The following is an 18,008-nucleotide window of genomic DNA, read 5'->3' on the forward strand; positions in this document are numbered from 1 at the left end:
CTAACATCATAATCTATACTACCGAAGAACTGATCAATGAATAGGGTGAAATACGGAAGAGAATTTGCAGCACCAAAAATACACAAAGAAAGCAAAATAAATTTGATTCCATGCATGGCTGCTTCTACTCCATAACTTCAACTTTCTCAACAACTTTAATGGCGTGGAGACAGTTCCATGTATCTGAACGAAAAGCAAAATCCTGAACTTAAACCAAAACAAGACTCCACAGAGACAGCATAAAAGAAAACAAACAATCAAAATCCTGAACTTTCGAGTAAAACTAGAATAAACAGCTGGCAGGTACTCAGTCCCTCATGTTGCTGTCCCCATCTTCATCCTCACTTAAATCAAGATCATCAAGCATTTCTTCCAGCGGAATTGAGGGGACATCCTCGCCATCGGTAATAGGGGCCATCTCTGGTGACTGGCATCCTCTATTACGGTACAATGATATGTTGAACCTCGAATCAGGATCCTCTTCCAGGTCTTTCAAGAACTGTTAATACTCCGAGTTCATCTCATCTTTCTCAGCTTTCTCCCGCTTCGTCTGGCGTTTTTCTTCATAGCACTTCTTTATGAGAATCACTTCTTGTAGGCCACGTCCCTTGTACTTGTCTAATTCAATATTATTGATGTTAGCTCCATAAAGATCATAACCAAGAGCATGATCACCAGGGTTTAAGAGATGGCCCAGATGGGTTCTTGTAGAGAAAGTTGTCTTCTCGGAATCAGATACACGAACAACGCGTGCACCCGCTAATGCATATCTTGAGCCACTGCTGTGATCTTCAGATCGAACCTTCTCCACATCCAAGATAACGTATTTCACAAGCCGCCTGCTCGAGAGTAGGGGCTCTAAGAGAGAACTCCAACTCTGATTCGTGTTCAGGACGCATTTCCTCAGGGTCCTAGGGTCAAGCAAAGCAATGTTGTTGGTTACTTTAGTGCAAATAACCAGAGGGCCAAGATTTCCCAGACGTAGTGCAACACTAGGAGGAAGATAGATCAAGTCCTCTCGGCATATAGGAGATATTTCCACAGGGAAGACATACTTGTTAGTGGAGCTATTATTCTTAGTATCATGAGATACACGCTCCACATTTTCTTTATGATCACGTTTTATTGGAGCAACTTTGCCCACGAATTCCATAAATTTCAAAGCATGGCTCCGATTAGCGAAAAGGAAGTCCATACCGCCATCCTTCTGCCTAATCTCTATGACTGAGTTAGCAGCACCATGCCTCAAAATCAGCTGCTCCAAACAAAAGAGTGTACGCTTGTGAGGCACACGTTGGCGGAGTTGCACGGTTGCTACCCACTGATCAGGGTTGGCCTGAATCCTCGAACAAGATCTACACATGTGCTCTTCCTGAACAAATTCCACGACATAAGATTGCTCGAGTACCGCTCCGTTAAGAACTTCTTTCTGCACTGTCAATCTGAGCTTGATTCTCTTGGAATGAGGTTCGGTCCAAATAAACTCAGCACCCACCAATCTGACCTTGTTCATGTTCTTCAATCTCTTAACACAAAACTGTAAGAGCTCTCTCGATTCCAGCGGGGCTTTAACCCAGATACCTGGCACCTTCAAGTAGAGGTCACACATGGGGCAATGGTTTATGCTAACACGCTTTTGCAACCCTTGTGTGATGTCAACTTCAGATGACAAACACTTAACACACATATTGGCAGCATTTGGCGCCATTCGAATACCACATCTACAACATAACACGCTTCCAATCGTCCGGTTAACCATAAACATAAAACCCGCTTCTTCACCCATTGCTGCTGTGCTGACAGGAGAAGAAAGAGGAATGAAGCAGCTAAAAAAGGTGAAAAAAAGAGAGACAAGAAATTAAACAATTAATAATGGAGAAATTAGGGAATTATTATGAATAATAATAACAAGGGGATTATAAGAGGCGTGAAGAAGATGTTGTTGTTGATGGCTTTGATTGAAATGATGAATTTCCCTTTAACAGTTTGTGGAGGAATTGTTAGGGGAACAGCTAGGCCATGGCTGACTATGTACGCAAGGGTTTTATCTCCTGGCTTTGCCTTTAGGGGTGGTTTTTGCCTTTAAGGTTGGGCTTGGGCACGGTGGATTATTGACAGGGTTATTAATAGGGGTTGCTGCTTGTCTAGTTCTGTTATTGGTGTTTGTTTTCAGGATCAAATGGGATAAAGAAGCTGGTAAAGCACAGATACTTGCCTCGGTTATCGTTTCTCATGCCTCTGGCTCTGAAATGTCGGGTGAGTAATGATGGGGAATGAGGATCACAAAACTGTAGAAACAGTTGATAATGAACAAGTACAAGAATAAGAGAATTCTTTGGTCGAGCATGAAAAAGCACCCTATTGGTTCTAGGCCATCAAATAATTTTCGGATTTTGTTGAATTCGTATTTGGTATTTTTATTGTGATACGATTCTGTTGTGATTTGAATAGTGGGAACTGTATTTTTTTTTTTCCTATTAGAGAATCCTCAATGAGATTTCAAAACAAAACAGTGAATGTTAAGTTAATACATTAGCGACAAAGCAAATGAGGTTTTGGTCCTCTCTACTTAGGCGAGAGTTTTTCCTTCTTATTATTAGCTCTTGTTTATTTATGCAACTTTCATGAAACAGGAAACTGCCGGCAAGAAACAAGCCAATGTGGTGCAGATTCATTGTGAAATATTTACATATCTGCAGACAAGCTTGTGTTTGCATGAATTTATTAACTTTTGCACCAAATTAAAATCTCAATAAAAATACCAACAGAATTTTTAATTAATTTGATAAAGAAGTAGATAAATTAATTTGTATTTGACTTATCCCTAGTATTTAGAGATTAGATTAGTGATTATCTTTTAGTTTAAAGTTTGAGTTTTTTTTTTTTAATTATTAATTATTAGAAGCTAAGTCCTTAGTTTAAGTTATTTGAGTTAGATTAAGATTCTCTTTACTCATGTATAAATATTGCATTGTCGTCATCAATAGAAAATTTGTACCATCGTGCTTCAAAGTCTAAATCCTTTTGCCTCCCTTCCCTAAAATTTGAGTTGCATGCATACTCATTATTTCTTTCACGCATCAGGTACGTCGGGAGGCTGTTTGTGAGGGAAACTGGAATGCCTGCTGAGATATTGACAAAGTTAAATGAAATGGCTGGCTTTAGTGTTGATGAATAAATTGAACTTTTTGAGGTTATTGTCTGGCTCTTCTTTTTTTTTTTACTTTTCGTTTGTGTGCATGCACATGTGTGCGTGCGTTTCAATATATTCAAGGTTTTCCGTTAATTGAAGATTGGTATCGATGTTTCTTCAGAGTGTGTGTGCGTATCTGCAAGGTTTTTTTTTTTTTTTTTTTTTTCTTTGTCTAACTGCGGTGTCATTTTATTTGTAATTCAACACTATCACATATAATAGTTGATCTTCAGTTCTTTTGTAAGACATTCATACCTGTAACAGTTTGAAGTTTCAGAAAATCTATAAGATAAACACTCCTTGGCATATGGGTTTATCTGCTCCCCCTTCATTTCTAAAACTTAAGAATGTAAGGGTTCATGGATTGTCGCATTTTCTTCTTCATTTGTTATGGTACATTGTTCAAAAATTGAACGCATGCAGTCACACACATGAATTTGAGGTGGAATATATACTTCCGTACATGAACGGGGGAGGAAAGGAAATGCTGGCATCTTGAGCTTTTGTTGATTAATTACAAGTATTTGATCATATTATCATGCTTCTCTCTTTTTTATTCAATTATATGTTGGTTAGGTTGTTCGCTTTCATCATCTGGAGAAACCGGAGGAGGATGAGTTCTGTCTCGAATTGTAAGTTCCTCATAAGCAGCATTCTAGAGTTATATTTTGTGGGTGATTAATTTTGATTGTCTCAGATAGAAAATTCCTTGGTATACTTTCTTCTGTTTAGGTCAAAGCTTGACACCTATGATGATGTTGTTGAGAGAGTTGCTCAACATCTTGGGTTGCATGATCCTTCAAAAATCAGGCTCACATCTCACAACTGTTACTCCCAGCAACCTAAACGTCAACCGATCTAGTTTCGAGGAGTAGAACATTTGTCTTGACATGCTGGTGCACAATGATCAGGTCTTTGTTTCCCACTGTTGATATCTTCTCTTTTCTTTGTTTTTTTGTCTGTTCATTTGTTTCCAGATTTCGTTTAAAATGTATTCTTTATTTATTCAGACTTCTGATATTCTCTATTATGAAATTTTGGATATCCCTCTTCCAGATCTGCAAGGCCTTAAGAGTTCAAGCTACCAAGGATGAAGTGAGTTCTGATTACATTACATCTTATTAAATTACAATGGAAGTGTTGCCAGTTTTGATATTTTTTCAGGTTATTATAGATCTTCATTTTTCTGTTCTCATGTCGTGATTCATACCGTTCGATTGCCAAAGTAGAGTACTATAGGTGACGTGATCAATGGCCTTAAAGAGAAGGTAAAGTCTCTTTGTGACTTTTGCGCTTCCAAACTGAAATCTTTTCAAAGTTCTAGGGTCTTTCTGCAACTGATCATGAGAAATCATTCCCAAATATTGTGATGAGGATTTTCTTTTTTAAAAAGAAAAGTGTCCACTGAGTCAAACAATATGCTGTTGGGTCGCGTGGGGCTTGGGTTTGGGACGGTGAGTATCGCAAAAACAGTTTAAAAGTTTGGTTGCAAATAATAAATTGAGAGATTTTCATTGTTACTCTCATTTTCCCTTTGTTTATATTTGTGGATGTCTTTTCCATAAATTTCTAGTTATATCTCAATTGAGAAAAATAATGCTTTTTTTTCCTTCTTATTGGAAACAGGTGGAGTTGTCTCATCCTAATGAGAAATCAAATTGATCGAGGTTTTCTACAACAAGATCTACAAGGTATTGGATAAATTTTCGTTGAAGCTTTCCTATCAATAAGATTACTCGCAAAGATGGATTTCTTCTGTATGATCCCTAGATACCCTAGGACTTTAATTGGTGGATTTCCTTTCTTTTATCTTTTGTGGTAAATGCATATTAAATCAGCTTGTTTTCTATACAATTAAGATTCTTTGATTACTCCAAATCTGTGGAGTATCCTGTACAATGATCCGAGCTCATTTGTAGCTGGATGCTGATGCTCCCGGCACTTTCTGAAGATTTATTTAAATGCAACCTGTTAGTTTGAAGTTCTATAAAATTCTAATTATTCTTCTATTATTTGCCCACAGATTTTTCCGCTCAATGAAAAAATCGAGAATATTAACGACCAGTACTGGATATTGCGCGCAGAAGAGGTAACTGTGTTCTAATTTTAAACTGATGATAGTGATTATAATTCCTAGCTGCTGACAAACGAGACAAGAAGAGAGTCACGATAGTCTTGTTGGAGGAAAAACAAAAAGTTCTTGGGTTAAAAAAAACAATCAGTTGGCCTCAAATGGCCTTGTATTACGATGCTTCTGCTACTTGTCGTTTTGAAGTTTCTTATGTTAGTTTGCATTAGTTGTCGTTTTGAATGTCCCTCTATGTTAGTTGTTGTCGCTGCCTTGTGTTTTGCGGAGTTTTAGTTCTTGCCGCTTTGAACTTGCTTTAGTTGTTTTGACTGTCGTTGCCTTATGGCTTAAGAGCCCTTACATTTATCTGGTTGTTTTATAGCTTCTTGCTGCGTCGCTTGAGGTGGTGATCATAAAACATTTAAAAGAAGCTATCTTGATTTAAATTCGTTGTACAGTTTAATATATGACGTCGTTTTTTAAGATTTTCTGTCCATTAAGAAGGAATGATATGTTCTTTTCTAAAGTCACGTCATTTGGATCGAGAGCCATTTATATAGTGTGCTCGTAAAGCTTTTTTTTTTTTTTTGGAAGGAAAAAATGTTCTTTTTTGTCTACAGAGAAATTGTCATTTGTAAACTCAACTTGTTTTGTCGCTTAATCGTCTATCAGTCGTTGTCCTTTGCTTAAAATGTTGGTAATTGTTTATTTTCATTTACATGAGAACTTGTCGTTTCCTTAGTCATATCTTTTGTGCAAAACTCATCGTTTGTCGAAAGCCTTGTCATCTCCTCCCGCTCAATTTTTTGCTTCTCAAATTATTGTTGTTTTCGAAATTATAAGTTGTCAGGCGTGACGAATTGATGATGATACGTCTCTCTTTTAAAGGTAGTCATCATCGGTTTTTCAAATGACTTCGTTTCTAATATTTATTGTCCGCCGTTTATAAATATTTCCTCATTTTAAAGTCGTTGTCGTTTTTAGGTGACAGTATATGAAAATATTGTCGTTTTCGTATTATTTTTGTTTTGTACAAAATGTTGTGATTTTATAAAATATTGTCGTTTCCACAGTAGTGGTTGATTTTATTAGTTAATCATCATATTTTTCGATAACTTGATCATGGCATAAAGGTGGAAGACTTAAAATACAAAACCAAAAAAAAAAAAGGAAGCTTATAAATATCCAATGGAATATATAAACTGGGCTCAAACCGAAAATAGATTCATCATCCTGAACCTTAAGCTGGCTTGTAATCTGAGACTGCTAATGGCTTTTCTCACTCTTTTTGCCATAGACAGAGGATTCATATCAGCATATTTCCCATGAGATGAAAATCAATTAAAATACTTAAAATAGCTTCTGAAGCATCCACTTATGATACAAATATTTGTTTTATATGCTATAAAAGTTGCCATATATACAGACAAAAACCAAAGAATAAGAACATACTAGGATGAGAATTATTAGGAAACTCCTAAATATGAACAGACTTCTTTATTAGGCCCCTGGCTTTTTCCAAGTTAATCTGAAAAACAACTAAACATGTACTTCACATCTTTCTATAGAAAATAAAACAGATTTCAAGTACTTGGTATAAGACTTAAAGTAATGAGCCAACTCTAAGTGCCGTTTAGTTCGCTGATTCGAGTTTAGATGTGATTTTATGTTAGAGCTTTTTACTATAGCAAAAAAGTTAGATGTGACTGTTTTTGAGAGCTTTTTACTGTAACAAAACTCAAATTTTAAACTCGAATCGGTGATATGAACGAGACCACAGTTTCTTCACTATTCTACTATTTCTTACATGAAAAAAGAAAGAAGAAAAAAACCCATTTAGTCCGCTCAACCCCTTGGCTTTCTCAATGTTATTTCTGCGGGTGATCCTCTTAGTCTTCAACAGATTAGTGAACCCTCCAAACTTGGTGATGAATCCACCTTCTTGATGATGATCATCTTCTCTCCTCATCCTACGGCCATGATTTGATCCAAAACGCTTGTTGGGATCGAAAACCAAGAAGAGCGACAAAAAAATGGTGAGGCCATGGTATGGCGGTCAAGGAGATGACCGAGAGAAGCCAATTCATAAGAATCATACAAAGGACTTCCACAGTCCCATATGGCAACAACAGCTAGATGATTTTCCTCTCCTAGTTTCTTCATTTTTTCATCTCCAAATGGTCTTTGATCTTGCCTAATTATCATAAAGGAAAAAATAAAAAGTTTTCCCTAGCTAGAACTCTATATAATTTGTTGGTGAACTATTGACATAATGTCACTAAAAAAATTCTTATATAGAAGAGATTCCTTGATCAACTTTACAACTAAATATTGTTCATCCACAAGACACTCGGCAAATCAGCTTTGCACACATGGAGTTATAATATTTTAGGTACTATTGAACTTTGTAAAAAAAGTCTGATTTACCTGTTACCACAGAAAAATAAGTTAAATATTTTAGGTACTAAAGAGTATGATTTACCTGTTACCACAGAAAAATAATTAACTTATAGAGATTTTTAGTCCTAGAACATTGTCATGATGAATGGACTAAAAATCAGCAATCTACAAGCTTGGCGCTCCATTGGCTAGACGGTTTTGTGTCTCTTCATGAAGGGTGTTCTGTGGGTGGTGGCTTCTGAACATTAGTTTTGATTTGGCCAGGGGATATTTTAGTGCTCCTCATTGCTGTACCTTTCTCCTCAATATCCCACTTTGATTTGCCACTTTTCTGAGTTTTCAAAGTGTTTAATCAAAATTTCTCAGGCCATGAAAATATTGGCAATGATGTCAAGTTACTTTCAAAGTTTTCTTGTAAATAACCATGGACCGTGTGGCGGGATATCAACTGTGAGTCAGTAGCTGGATAATTTTAGGCCCATCTTTAGCCTAGTCAAAATAAAAATGGGCTTCCATAATTTGAGAGAGATTTTTAAAAGGGAGAAAGAGAGAAATATGTCAAGATTTTAGATGAATTAAAATTAATAGGTTAATAATTTACATAAGTTAATAAATATGCTAAATTACTGTTTTGTCCATAACTTGTCTGGTTATGAATCATAACTTGACAAGTTATTATCCATAATTCACGATTTTTATCCATAACTTGTCTGGCTATGAACCATAACTTGACAAGTTTGTCCATAACTTATTTGGTTATGAACCATAATTTGACAAGTTATGACCTATTAATTTTTATAACTAAAAATTGACCAATATACTTTCTTAAGCTTTTCATATTAGCCTATTTTCTACTATTTCTGTTTTTAAAAAGAGTTGATTTTTATTTCTATTCCTTAATATTAACGTATATTTTTTTTTATCTTTTAAATTAAAACTAATTAAGAGGTGGAGTTTTTTTTTTTAAATGAATGCTTTTTAATAAGTCACGTATTAAAAAAGTAGAATTTGAAACTTTCTCTAATTTAAAGCTGAACTCTGTAAAAGAGGGATATATTTTCAAAACTTATCTTTTCTTTTTTACACTAAAAGAAGATAGTTGGGTGTCAAATTTGCCAACTAATTCTCACAATTTTTTTAGAAACACCACCATCGTTTTTTTTTTTTTTTTTTTTTTTTTGGTGAAAATGTGTGAGATTTCATGCACGACATTTGAGAACAATGCAACTACATTAGGCTAGCGTCAGTTACAAGTTACAACTACCACAATGACCTTCTTTAATCATTAGTTTAGGTGGCTTTCACTCATAATGCAACAATTGACAAAATTCTTCATTCACAAATTATAGCAAAGCTTGTCTTACTTGTTCCTATGAAATATAGTACGGCATAAATGGAGAGTAGGAACTTGTATAACTGGATTTCTTTACCAAAAATGAAGCAGAAACAAAAGTGAATTTGTAAAGCATGTTCTAGAAATGGAACTATAGAAGATGATGACCTCTCTCGTCTATCCAACAAAGTTATTCCTAAATGACTATTCCTATGTTGGGTTCCTATCTAGTGCATGTCACCATAATACTATTATAAAACCACGAAAATCATAGTCCTCTTTAATTCGAGTTGAGATGTGACTTTATGTTAAAATTTTTTTACTATAGCAAAAAAGTTAGATGTGACTAGTTCAGAGAGCTTTTCACTGTAGCAAAACTCAAATTATATACTTGAATCAGAGAAATGAACATGACCTTAAAAATTTATATTAATTCTCTTTTATTCTCACCAATTTTAAGGGTGAGAACATAAATAGTGGGAACGATGCGAGAAGAGAAAAGAGAGAGCATATCTTGTTGTTGAGGTAAAAAGTTCTATAGGCTCTTCCTTCTTGGCATGTAAATTATTACGTGCTTGTCTATTTTCTTCTCTCTTTGGATATCTATTAAATAAACATATCTTGATCTTTAGGAAATTTTAGCGTTTTTGCTTTGATTCTAGGATTCTGGCATTTTATGTGGCCTCTAATTTTTTTTTTTTTTAATATAAGAGGAGAAGATAATGCCATGATTTTTAAGCGGACTTAAAGTGACTGAAACCTTAAGTGACTGAAACCCTCAACTCATAATTAAGGTGGAGGGATTTATAATTAATTAGAGTGTTCTCACTTGTCTTCCTCTTAAACTTTTTGGAGTTAGACACTCTCCTTCAAAATTTTATTTTTCCCTCAATATTCTACTTTTAAAATAACATAAATTAATTTCAATGGTTAACGGGAGTTAAATCTAGGTGATTTTGTACAAATTCAGGTATTAAAAATACAAATTATGAAAAAATTTGGGGGATATGAACTGAAATATTATATTCATCCGCACAAAGTTTAACCTCCATTAACAAATTAAACTTTGATTATTCTTCTTTTGGAAATTCATAAAATAAATTACTAAATGAAAATTTATAGACAAAAGTGTCAAGTCGCGGAAAATTCAAGTGTCCATGCACTATAAATTCTTAATATTACTATTTTTGAGAAATTGTTGCTTGATAATTTTGTATATTCCGTAGTTTTGTTTCATAGAAAAATAAATTTGTATTCTTAACTTTTTGTCAATTTTACGGCGGTTTATATCTATTCTTATTGTGTCAATAAATCTCTTGAATCTTTATTGATACCTAAATTCGTATCAGGCTCATTATGAGTCTAGGCCTAATCTTTTACATCTGACGACGTAATTGGTCCTGTTTTGTAGATCTAAGTCACACTCAAGAAACTCTCGTGGGTTGTGATTTGGTAGGCCATGAGTTATCACGTAGGCCCATTTGTCCTTAATTTGCCCAATTTGAAACTTGCTTGGGGGGTTTTTCAGAACTAGTCAAATTAAGCATGAATGGGTGATGAAGGATTCAACCTAAAAAAGTATTTTCCTTGTCTTTGGAAGCCTAAAATCTTTTATTTCAGCCCTTGAAAGACGCAAAACCAAAGCCTGATCTTTCAAAAAGTTTCTCTAACTCAAAGGCTTGAGAAATCCATTAGTTTTGGCTCATTCAGAGGCTTTTCTTATGATCAGACATGCCTCTTGGAGCACTCCCCGTGCCTGGCATACTTTCCCAACTCTTCTTCGTATCAAGTTGTCCATTTGGAGCAACTTGGTATCCGAGCAGTTTGTTGTCAGAGCAAGTATAATGGCTACTTGGTCATTCTCATACAAACAATCTCCGACGAAGGTCTGACACACGATCAATCCCCCAAAAAAGAAAGTCTTCGAAGCACTTGATTGAGTCAAACACTCTTGGAGATTTCAAGTCTGAAATCACATTGCGTCAGACCAAAATCTAGAACTTGACCTTCAAGTATTTCCACTTCTAAGGTGTCATTTTGCTTTCTCAAACAAGACAGTTGAGATTTTGCTACGAACGGAATTACTTATGCCTTACTTCATTTGAACGCCACCTGAGCAAATTTTCAAAAACTTTTCATCCCATTTTAATGAGTCTCTTTGATTTGACACCTTTCCTCTGAATGGGAATGCCATTTGCCGCCATTTCTTCCACTCTAAAGTCTTTCGTTCCATTTCTGAACTATCTTTTTGTCAAATCAAAAAAGGCCTCTGATATACTTACTCCAAAACGAAAATGAGTATTCAGGCTTCCGTCAGAGCAATTGTCAAGCACTCTCATATCCTTCTATAAATACCCCATTTACCTTCCTCATTTCAACAAGAGACCAAGGACACACCAGCACATAAAAAACACATCTCCTTTTGAGTGCCTTTTTCAAGTCTTTTGCTATAAAGACTTGGAGTCTTCTTCAAGTTCTTGAGGAAATTTATAGTTTCTAAGTGTTGACCTCCTTAAAAACTCCTCAAGAACACTTTCCAAATCCTTTTCCACCATCATCTGAGTGGTCCAAGAGTTTCTTCTACACTTTTCCTGTAGTATTTAAGCCTCCAACCTCAGAGCCACTCTTGTCGACCGTCGGAGGGAATGCTCCAAACAGTCTCCACACTCTTGGAGTGACCTACATTTCTCCCAAGCTCTTTCATCAAACTCCTCCATATCACGTTTCTCCATCAGCGCTTTATCCACCAGTGAAGCTACATACTTAAAGCCTCCAAAGTGGCCTAAAAACTACTTTTGGAGCCCTTCTCCATCAAAAAGCTTTATCTACCTCTCGAGTCATTTCTCTACCAACTACGTGATCACTTCTCTCACCATTCTTCATTCGCGAAGTTCTTCATTATTATTTTATGAATTTTCTACCATTTTTTACAGGAGCATTTTTCGTGATTTTGGCAACAAAGAGGGCCCTAGAGCATGTGTTCTTCAGCCTAATTTAGGCCTTAGCGAACCACACTACCGTCAGAGGTCCTAACATCGTTGTCTACTTCGAAGGCCCGTTAAGTACTTCGGTCACGTTAGAACCGCCACCAACAAATTAAATACTTACACGTGCATACTCTCACCACGTCATACCTGCCGGATCTACCGGATCCCGACAACCCTCTAGGTATAGAATCACGATAATAAAAAATAATCACAACCGAATATAAATGTATGGAGCTTATTTCAATAGGGTATGCTCTATTATATATAAAGCATGTATCTAAATGTTAGGTTCGACCAAAAATTGAATTAAAATATTTTTTATTTTATAATGAAAATCTGACGAAACCAACTACAAATTTGATTATTCAAAATAGAATCTTATAAAAAAAAAATTTCATATCCAACCCTTAAAATTTCAATAAACTTCAATCATAAAAATTTCAATAAATTAATTGCGTGATTTGTTTTTTTTTTTTTTTTTGGTTGTCTGGTGACTAAATTTGTTGCCCTGTTACGTGTGCGACCAGCGTTTATTTATTCACCTAAATGGATAAATCTTGACAATGACTTGTTTTGAATCTTTTGATGACCATTTTATTTCTTTGATGTTGAAATTACCGTGGCCAAATGCCAAATCGACCTTGGTGCTTGGACATCTCAAGAACAATCTGTGGACCAAAAGCATCATATACTTCCTCAATTTTCAGCTTTCACTTAGATAGTGATGTTTTTTTTCTGGATAAACCCCTTTCATGGGAAATAACATTCTTATCCAAAATATGCAACGTTTTTTTTCTGGATAAACCCCTTTTGTGGGAAATAACATTCTTATCCAAAATATGCTAAGCATACTCAGACGGTAATCTAAAAATTGAGGTATCCACATGAATTAATGGGAAACACCAAAAAGTTGGAAGCATAAACGATTAAAAGGAAAACTTAGAGATATTTTGGGGGAAAAAAGGAAAAAGAAAACAAATTAAGAATTTAATTTAATGGGAAAAGGAGGGAAAATAACATAACAGAAAAATATTAGCATTAATTTTTGTGCTACTCTCTTTTATCACTTTTTACATTCATTATTTGACATGTAAACTCTATTATCTCGTTTTCTATTAAAATAATAATATACCATGCAAGTAAAATTTTTTAAGTGTCAAACATGAATGTAGAAACTAAAAAATGATCAAAAGAGTGACGTTAACATTTATTTGACATAGTAATAGTATGTTTGGGATTCATTTCCGACGAAAAAAACATGTTAAGAAATATTTGGCTTTTTTTGTAAAACAATTACAATAGTAAAAAAATTAAAAAAAAAAAAAACAACAGTAAAAAATATTCATATTAAATTAAAATTTTTGTTCATTCGAATGATTTTTTTTTCTAACTTTACTATGTATGTTTTTTATATGATAAAAATCACATCAAGTAATCAAAATAGAATTATATATACAAGATAGATGAAACTATATAAATTCTATTAATACAATTTTCAAAAAAAAAAAAAAAAAGAGAGATGGTCAGTGGACAAAAACAAGAAAAAACAGGATGAGAGATTTTTTTTTTTTTTTTAAAGAAATTGAGAAAAGAAGAGGTAGGAAAAAGTAAAATCCCCAATTTACCACGCAAACAAAACGCGCGAATCATGTACAACTACTTTTGTTGTGTTAAAAATTCGGAGCCAACCACCAACTAACGACACACACGAATATTATTATTTTATTCATCAAAATAAAAAAAGAAATTTGAAAAAAGAAGGAACACGAATAAACATAGAGAAAACGACGCTTCGCTTATATAAAATAGTTATTGAGGGTCAAAAATCAATTTTCCTTTCCAGAAAGTGTGTTATTTTCTCTCGAGCCAAACAGCATCTTTCTCCCTACAGTGTAGGTAGGCATGCGAGTGCGTACTCCCCGATAAATTTGCCGCGGAAGCCCGTCGATCGCCGCCATCCGGGAATCGGCAACCCGCGGGTTCCGGCGATCCTTTTGACTTTCGGAAATGGCGTCGGAGGATGTGGTTGGGAAGACGACGAGCGAGTCGGCGGTCACGACGATCGTTAACCTCGCCGAGGAGGCGAAGCACGCCAGCGAGGGAGTCAAGGCTCCGAGCCACGTCTTCCTCAGCGTCTGCAAGTCTCTCGTCGCCGGAGGAGTCGCCGGCGGAGTGTAAGTTCGTAGCGACGCTTCCAATGTTCTTCTCAGTTGTTGCTTGTTGGATCTGTTTTTGTTCTTTTCATGTTCTATTTGTTTAAATGCTCGTTTTCTTGAATTAGTTTTCTTGTGCTCTATTTTAGGTGAAGTTCTGATTTTTCTTCGCGATTTACGTAAATTCTGCGACTGTTTGGTTCATTTCTCTCTCGACCTTGTGTTATTGATTCTGTTATCTAAGATTTTTGTGTTAAAGATTTGATTTTTTGTTCTTTTTGAATAATTGAAGAATTTATTCCTTACTTGTCTGTGCCAGAAGAAAGCGCTGGTTATTAGCCGCTTTGACTTTTCTTATTCAGTGTATGGATCAAATTTCTTATTAATCGCATAAGATAATGGAACTTTTTAGTTATAAGATCCCATTTTTAGCAGTTTGTATCATTGTATTACGTGCTAAGAACCAGGCTGACGTTTTTTGTATTGAATTTGCCGAGTCTTCTGTTATTTTTGCAACTATTTTGGATGAATAAAATACACCAAAATATGTGGCTTAGTGTTACTGCTTTTTCTTCTGACTTAATTGGGATACTATTATCTTTATGAGATGCTTGACTCTGAATGGATGTTAGACGATTGACCAGAACTTGCATTTATGTTATGTACCGTAGTAATTAGCAATTTTTTTTTTTTTTCAATTTAGTAATTATATGATATAAATGTCCACGGACTTGCTTGCTGTAGGTCACGTTCTGCTGTTGCTCCATTGGAAAGATTAAAAATTTTGCTCCAGGTTCCCCTTCTTCTTTGGATTGGTGGTTTTATTGCGATTTCCTTTACTAAAATAGTTATAAGATACACAAGGAAGATCGCTAATTACTAGAATGCATGCCAATAATCACCACCTCTGGAGCTGCGGGACTTAAGACTCATTGTTCGGATTATTGCATTGAGCACAATGAGTCAACGGGTTGTATTTTGGGGTTTGAAATTTGGGATAGAATGAGAGATGAGGTCCATTTTTGTAGATGATTGATAGTTTGCATTGGTATCACGCAGGTCCAAAATCCTCACAGTATCAGATACAGTGGAACGATTCAGGGTTTGAAGTATATATGGAAAACTGAGGGTGTTAGAGGAATGTTTAAAGGCAATGGAACTAATTGTGCTCGCATTGTTCCAAACTCTGCTGTCAAATTCTATAGCTACGAGCAGGCATCTAAGTAAGCTTCTTCACGTCATTTTAATTTTTTTCCCACCTACGTTACCTTATTCATACTGGATTTATACGATTTAAGAATTCAATTTCTGGAAATAAATATCTATTTTTATTGTTGAGACTGATTTTTTATTTTCATTCCGACCTTTTTGTTGAACAGGGGTATTCTATGCCTTTACCGACAGCAAACTGGAGAGGGTATGAAGACTGTGTTCATTTCATCTTATAAGGAGTTATATGTGTGTTTTCTTAGATTCATTTTTATATGTGTCAATTTGTTCTATTGTCATTTTATAAGCATTGATCTGTTTCAACCTTTACTGGTGTCACTGAGTCCATCACATAGAAGCTTTCTCCTTTCCTTATTCATTTGGTCTAGTTCTTATTGTGAGCCCAGAATATATTAGTATATTTTCTCGTGTCATGGAATTGTTTACTTTTGTCGTGTTATCCTCATCTGCTTCTATGTCTAAGGGAATTAATTTTTCGGGGATGAGGGAGAAAGAATAATATTATAACAATGACTGCTGTGATGATGGCCGGTTGTTTCTTTGCCTCTTGCAGAAGAGGCTCAACTGACACCTCTTTTACGCCTTGGAGCTGGTGCGTGTGCTGGAATTATTGCCATGTCAGCAACTTACCCAATGGACATGGTACGAGGTCGACTGACTGTTCAGGTATCATTGAGACTCTTTGAAGTCTGAATTGACATGGGTTCTGGATTTACTCTTTTTGTGTGTGAGCTCCTTTGATTGTTTGACATTTTGGTTTTGGTGGATTAACTTTCTCACTACCTAATGTTATTCAGACAGAGAAATCTCCTCGCCAGTACAGAGGAATCTTCCATGCCCTTACAACAGTTCTCCGAGAAGAAGGGCCCCGCGCTTTATACAAGGGCTGGCTACCGTCTGTCATAGGAGTTGTAAGTAAAATGCTTATCTATTTCTGTGAATGTCCTAACTTTTAATATTAAAATCCAATAATAGTAATAAATCGATTCAAGGACTCATAGTTTCCGTTCCACAAGTGATGGAATAAGTCCGCAGAGGAATACTTGTTCATTGATTTATTGCGAGAGATTTTATTTTTCTGGTCATTTTGTGTCTAAAGCTGCAGAAGTTGTTGTTTTAAAGGGTTTGATATTATTTCGTGGTGTAACAGGTACCTTATGTTGGTCTCAACTTTGCCGTCTATGAATCTCTAAAAGACTGGTTGATTAAAGCTAGACCTTTTGGACTAGTTGAGGATTCTGAGCTGAGTGTGACAACAAGGCTTGCATGTGGAGCTGCAGCTGGAACTGTTGGCCAGACGGTTGCTTACCCTCTTGATGTTATCCGGCGGCGAATGCAGATGGTGGGCTGGAAAGATGCTGCTTCAATTGTGACTGGTGACGGGAAAAGTAAGGCACCTCTCGAATATACTGGGATGATTGATGCATTCAGGAAGACAGTTCGGCATGAGGGGGCCAGAGCGCTCTACAAGGGCTTGGTCCCTAATTCTGTGAAGGTGACTAGTTAGACTCTGATCAGCAAAGAAAAAGAAAAACAAGAGCAATTGTCAATTACGATTGTAAAATTATAACCGCCTTTTCATACTTGCCCTTCTTTTCAGGTGGTCCCGTCTATAGCCATTGCGTTCGTGACTTATGAGGTGGTGAAGGACATTCTTGGAGTTGAGATGAGGATATCTGATTGAGCAAGACGACTTCTATATATCTTGTTCATCTTTCTGCTAATTCTTTAGACAAAACGAAGGGGATATTAGGAGAAGGTATATTTGCTGATTCTTTAATATTGAGATAGCAGCGAATTTCGAAATGCTTTTGGAGCAAATCTTTAGCCTTTCTATTCTTGTGCTTTTGCATCATGGAAATAAGTAAGCTTTAAGAAATGATTGCGAGAAGAATGTAAAGTAAATCCTTAATTATATATGTGCAGCTGGTTTACGAAACACGATTTTATACTCTTTTTTGGTGTTCTTCTAGTGTCGTTTCTCTATGGCCACCGTTTATATTGATATTTTGCTTTATGATGTGTGCATCGTTTGGTTGGCTTTTGTGACCTAAAGTAATCGTAGCATGATAAAACCCAGATATATATTGTGAGACATTTTTCATGATTACTAATTTCACTGCCTTGGGATTGGGAATATGTCATCATTCATCTAAGTTCTGTGACATATCGAGAAATGGCATTATAACGACAAATATTATGCGATTTTCCATTTTCAGTTTACACTTTTGGTATCATAGGCTGAAGCCGCTTGTTGCATTGTGGGCCATATTGTTCAAATGGGTACTAACATGACATGATTCCCCAAATATTGTACAAAAGAACGCAACAAAGAATACCACAAAACAAGATATTATCCATTTAGGTCCCGCTTGCAATCATTGTATTTTTTCTTTTCTTTCCTTTTCTTTTTTATTTTTAATTAAAACTAAAGAGTTTAATATTTTTAGATAGTATATCGAAGCATTGCTTAGTTGAATTTGACATTCTATTTTTATATAAACAAAAACGATAACGAAAACCAGCCAATATAAATATTATCAAGCAAGACTTCAACAATATAATCTCCTCTTAAATAATGAGTTCTATAATCAACGTCAAAATAGCTAATGAAATGGTAGCTTGAAGAAAAGGTTTGACACAT

At 35.5% G+C, this 18,008-nt stretch overlaps 1 protein-coding gene and 1 pseudogene across 1 annotated transcript; one reads left to right on the top strand and one right to left on the bottom strand.

Annotated features, from left to right (window-relative positions):
* Positions 1-307: 307 nt before the first annotated feature.
* Positions 308-1,795, bottom strand: LOC21395296 (annotated as a pseudogene).
* Positions 1,796-13,827: 12,032 nt separating this feature from the next.
* Positions 13,828-17,416, top strand: LOC21395298 (mitochondrial adenine nucleotide transporter ADNT1). Its single transcript, XM_010106681.2, has 8 exons — positions 13,828-14,155; positions 14,879-14,927; positions 15,194-15,357; positions 15,514-15,551; positions 15,918-16,030; positions 16,162-16,275; positions 16,515-16,859; positions 16,965-17,416. The coding sequence occupies exons 1-8, from the start codon at positions 13,989-13,991 to the stop codon at positions 17,046-17,048; spliced, it is 1,074 nt and encodes a 357-aa protein (XP_010104983.1). The 5' UTR covers positions 13,828-13,988; the 3' UTR covers positions 17,049-17,416.
* Positions 17,417-18,008: the final 592 nt, after the last annotated feature.

The sequence above is a fragment of the Morus notabilis genome, unplaced genomic scaffold (genome assembly GCF_000414095.1).
Source record: "Morus notabilis unplaced genomic scaffold, ASM41409v2 Scaffold118, whole genome shotgun sequence".
In the NCBI taxonomy this organism is placed as follows: domain Eukaryota; kingdom Viridiplantae; phylum Streptophyta; class Magnoliopsida; order Rosales; family Moraceae; genus Morus; species Morus notabilis.